The sequence below is a fragment of the Phragmites australis genome, chromosome 20, assembly GCF_958298935.1.
Source record: "Phragmites australis chromosome 20, lpPhrAust1.1, whole genome shotgun sequence".
Taxonomy (NCBI): domain Eukaryota; kingdom Viridiplantae; phylum Streptophyta; class Magnoliopsida; order Poales; family Poaceae; genus Phragmites; species Phragmites australis.
This window is the reverse complement of record NC_084940.1, coordinates 4,899,684-4,904,862: the sequence shown is the minus strand read 5'-3', so window position 1 is coordinate 4,904,862 and position 5,179 is coordinate 4,899,684. Positions and strand designations below refer to the sequence as shown.

Sequence of the window (5,179 nt, the reverse complement as noted above, 5' to 3'; positions counted from 1 at the left end):
ATGAACTGATAAAGAGAAGCCGAGAAGGGGAATGAACAAAATGAAAGATGAGTGAACAAAAAAGGCAATTCAGAGAAGCAATTACCTGGGAGAGGAAGTGTTTATCTAATGTAATATCATCTGTGACATCGTCAATAACAGGTGAGGTCTATTGAAAGTTATCCCATGTCAACGACTATGCTATGATGACGTTACTCGAGGATCTCCTTCCAAGAGAATGGAAAATGGCAGGTCATGCAATTAACTTGAACGGCAAGGGCATGACGCTCACATACCCAGCTAAGCGCACGCCAGTGTCCACACTGCTCCCACGCGCCTCACTCCCACGCGGACGCACACCACACCACTCCACACGCACTGCACTCTGCACTCCTCGCCGCGCACAATGCGTCACCTCCGCCTCGCCGACGCGCTTCTTGTCCTCGTTCTTGTCGCCCCCGCGGCCGCCGCGGGCGCAGCCGGTGGGGGCAACACGCCGGCTGCGAAGGCGCCTGCGGCCCCGCCGGCGGCGCCGAACGTGATGAAGGAGATGGCGAAGGGCGGGTGCAAGGCGTTCGCGGACCTGATCACGGCATCGCCCGACGCGGCGTCCACGTACCAGTCCGCCGTGGAGGGCGGCGTGACCGTGTTCTGCCCCTCCGACGACGCCGTGAAGGCGTTCATGCCCAAGTACAAGAACCTCACCGCCGACAGCAAGGCGGAGCTGCTCCTGTTCCACGCCGTGCCGGTGCACTACTCTCTGGAGAGCCTCAAGTCCAACAACGGGCCCATGAACACCCTCGCCACCGACGGCGCCGCCAAGAACTACAACTTCACGCTGCAGAACGAGGGCGACGTCGTCACCATCAAGACCGCAGCCTCCGCGGGCGCCCCCGCGCGGGTGAAGTCCACGGTGCTGGACAGGGACCCCGTCGCCATCTACGTCATCGACGCCGTCGTCGAGCCCGTGGAGCTTTTCAAGCTCGCGCCTTCGCCCACTCCCGCGCCGTCGCCCGCTCCGGGGGCGGACGCGCCCAAGGCCGCGCGCCACCCTGCGCCCGCCGTGGCAGACGCTCCTGGGCCCGCTGCAGCCGATGCCCCTCCGGAGGACCAGAAGAAGGATGCCAGGAAGAGCGCGGCGGCCGGCGCGCCGTGTATCCGGTGGCTCGCCGCTGCGTTGGCTGCCGTGGTCGTGACCTCCGCATTGGCCTAGCGGGGGGCTTTCTTTTCTTTTTCTTTTCTTTTCTGTGTTGTTCCATGAGTGTGATGGCGTGCTGGTGGTGCTTGCGAGATTTTGGGCTTGTTTCTTGGAAGAAAATAGCGTACGCGTGGTTACATGTTTCGTATCATTTTTTATGTTTCTCCTTGGTTTTTGCTTCAAGTGTACCACTAGAGTGAGGCTGGAGTGTTCATCAGGAGCACTCTGGTATTTTGATTCTGACGAATGCAGCCTCGATGCTGAATTGATGTTATTGAGCTTGAGCATCTGGTTTGTCTTCGGTACTTTTCGTGAGAGATTTCTGGTTAGCATCGTTGTAAACTTGTAATAAAACTGAACTTACCATGGTCTTCACCAGAGACCATAAACAATTCACAAATTGATCGCTGGATCCTTTGCTCTGAACCGAGTGCCGCCTCTGCGCATTCATTGCTTGGGACTCCAGTTGTCGGTGACTCAATGGATGCAATTCTACTCACAGGTCAAAGAACCCAAGTCACACATCAAAAGTACACTAGCATCAATAAAATAGCGTACACGAAAATTCCACTACCTCTGTGATGCGCGTCTCATCGCATGTTTGATTTAGTTAAAGATTATAAAAAATAACTTATAAATTATAAAAATTATATGATATAATATGCATAAACCGATAGAAATTAGATTGTTAGTTTATTGTAATCTGACGACTATATAGTTAAAAGATATATTGTATAATCTATTTGTTTTAACTTGTCTACGAGCTAAAATAAACAGAAATTTATTAGGATCGTTCATTTATATTGATGATAGATAAAAAAATATTAAATGAGAGATAGAATATATATAGGTAAAAGATGCAGAGTTACATTTTTTGTAAATGTAAAACAGTGTAAGGTGATAGTAACTGTTTGAAGAGGGAGAATAGGAGGAGGACAAAGGACGGTTGATCCGGGCAGCACTGTGAAAGAAGGAACAGCGCACATGAAACTTCGTTCCATTTTGGCCCAATATTTTGCGACGAGGACATGAAAGTGAGCCTCTATAGTGCCCCACCGACGAAACTGTGGGGTTGATTATCACTGATACCACCCACTGGGTTCCAAACATAGCCCAAACATCTTTTGATGCAGGAAAGTACGTACTTTGGACAGTCCATTCAGACGAGACGGACAATACCATTCTTCTGTCAGTCGATGATGAGGTAAATGTGGTAAGGGGAAATTCTATTATCATTTGCGTCGAGATTCAGTGAAGAGATAGGTAAAAGAAATTACTATATTCAGTTTAGTTTATTTGTTACTGTTTTTTATTATAGAAAACTTGACAGTGCATTTTTAAAAAAAATTATAGATGCTTAAAACTTTTGAAGTATTAGATTTATCATGAAACAAACTTTATTAGTATTGTGTATTTCTAAGTATCTATAAACTTTTTAGAAAAAAACTTGGTCAAATTGCTACAGTAAAAGAAAGTGAGAAGAAAACTAAAACGGAGAGAATATGATATGCGAGAGAATTAACGAATATATGTGAGAGTATCAGTGGAGCATAGATGAAAGATAACTTGTGTGTTTGCATGCCCCTCGTAGAGTTGCATTTCCCGGTAAATCTAGGCTCTAGCAAGGGTTTGAAAAATTGTTAAAAATCGCTTGGTATTCGTGAATATCGGTTCATTCGGTTCACACCATATTTAGAAATCGACCGTTTTTCAAATTTGAATTCAAAAAATTTACAAAAAAAGAAACAATTCTAAGACCTTATGTGAAAAAAAATTAAAAAATTATATCGTTTGCATCATATTTCATGCAGATGAAGTTTGAAAAAAAATGTTAAAATGGGTTGTACGAACATGATGATTTAGCCCATTACGTTAAAGAAAAGCTTAACATGTAAACACATTTTTTATGTAGGGCGTATCTTAAGAGAAGCTTTAAAATTAATTTCATTTTATTTAGAGTTTTATTAATTTCTTCATAATTTTTACAAAGTTCACAAGGATAAAGTGAACATGTTAAGAAACAACATTGTAATTAAATTTTTCATGCATACTATTATTTTTCCTACATAAAGCATAATATAAGTAAACTAATAAAAGTAGTTCCACTAATTTTGGAGCTGTGATGGGTTAGTTATGAATTAATCTAGTTGCAACATATTTTTACTAATTTTGCATGTTAAAATAACTATTTCTTGAGTTCATGTATTTTTAAAAGACATATGATCATGTAAGAAATTTAATAAAATTGGTTTTATGATTTTTGGATTAGTAAAGAATTAACTTTGCAGTCGGAGGGTAAACTCCTCAAGCAGGGATCCAGAGGGACCCTTTGAGATTCGGCCGGGGATGATTCTGAATCTGTTTTGCGGGTGAAATAAATGGACGTAAATGAGATGCAGGTGGAATGGAATGATCGAATGCAGGAAGTAGTAAATGCTCAGGGGATTTTTAGACAGGTTCGGACCGCACTGAGCGTAACACCCTACTCTTGTGTGTATGCTATAAATGCTCTGAGAATGTCTCTCTGAGTATCTGCGGTGTACAAGAATATTTGTCTAATCTAGAGCTTCGTGCTCCTTATTCTTCGACTGATTTAAGCTTCTGTGCTCGTCGCCGGTTGCCGAGGATTCGATCTGGTCCTTCCTTCTCCGAGGAGTCCGCCTCGCCTTTATACCCGTCGGGGTGGTAGCGTGCCCAGAAAAATGGTGCGAGTTCCAAGGCGCCATAAATGGAAAGCAACCATCATGGGCTGCTGCACGAGGTGACGGGGAGGGTTGAAAACGCGTCCGCGTCCAGTCTTGTTCGTCATCATGCCGTTCTTCAACGGGCACCGCGGGGAGGGCCCACCGGGCAGCCACCGAGCAGCCCAGCGTGCCTGCCAGGCCAGAGAAGGCCTGGCACAGCAGGGCGGCAGGCGGGGGTGCCTTGGGCTTCGCGATGTTATCCCGAGGCGCGCCGGATGTCGCGCGATGGGACCTGTGCATTAAATGTCCCCACACCTCTCTGCTAGGCCATGGCAGGAACTGATAGCAAGCGTGAGGGGTGTTAGTTGAAAGTGACAGGCAACGCGCCCTCTTAAATGCAGCATCAGGTCTCTCACCAGCTGACACCTCACTGCTGGACCTCTGTGGGGGCCACCGGCGAAGGACTTCTCAGGCCCTCGAGGAACTGAGTGCTCAGGGGCCACTGTTAACAGCCCCGAGCACTCTCTCTCGGATATGCCCTTTCTTGGTTCTTGAGGAACCGAGTGCTCAGGGGGCCACTGTTCACAGCCCCGAGCACTCTCTCCCGAAACTGACTATTTGGGTCATCGGGGAACCTAGTGCTCGGGGGGCACTGTTCATGGCCCCGAACACTCTCTCCCGAAACTGACTTCCCTTGGGTCCTTGGGGGACTCGGATGCTCGGGGGCCACTGTTCGCAGCCCTAAACACCCATTTTCCGGCACTTGACTTTTCTTGTCGTCGGAGGACTTGGGTGCTCGGGGGCCACTGTTCGTGGCCCCGAGCACTCTCTTCCCGGTACTTGGTCTTCTCGGGTCATCGGGGAACTCGGATATTTGGGGACCACTGTTCATGCCCCCGAGCACCCTCTCCCGGGACTTGGTCTTCTCGTACCTCGGGGAGATAACCCCACGGGAGGGCGCCACGTGGCAATCTGTTGTTTTGGCCTCAGAACTCGGGACCTCTGGTTCCTGTATCACCGATAAATAGGTTTAGCAAATATATTTTCTCATAAAAAATATTTAAAAAATTTATAAGTATAAATAATTTTATTATATAGATCATGTTATAAGAAAATATTATTAAAATATTTAAAATTTGCTGAGATGAATTAGTCAGACAAACACAACAGCGGTCAACGAAACCGGGAAGACCGGCTGACCCCTCTGACGGAACGATCTGCCACGCGGCGGGATCCCGCGGGCGACAGCCAAAGCGAAAGCTCCACCAGAAACAGCCGCGTACGTTTCGCGGGCTGCGAGCGCGCGCCACCGCCGAGG

At 47.3% G+C, this 5,179-nt stretch overlaps 1 protein-coding gene across 1 annotated transcript; it reads left to right on the top strand.

The window, feature by feature from the left end:
- Positions 1-348: 348 nt before the first annotated feature.
- LOC133902366 (fasciclin-like arabinogalactan protein 1) lies at positions 349-1,192 on the top strand. The gene has a single exon (XM_062343954.1). The coding sequence runs from the start codon at positions 386-388 to the stop codon at positions 1,190-1,192; it is 807 nt and encodes a 268-aa protein (XP_062199938.1). The 5' UTR covers positions 349-385.
- The last annotated feature ends 3,987 nt before the right edge of the window (positions 1,193-5,179 follow it).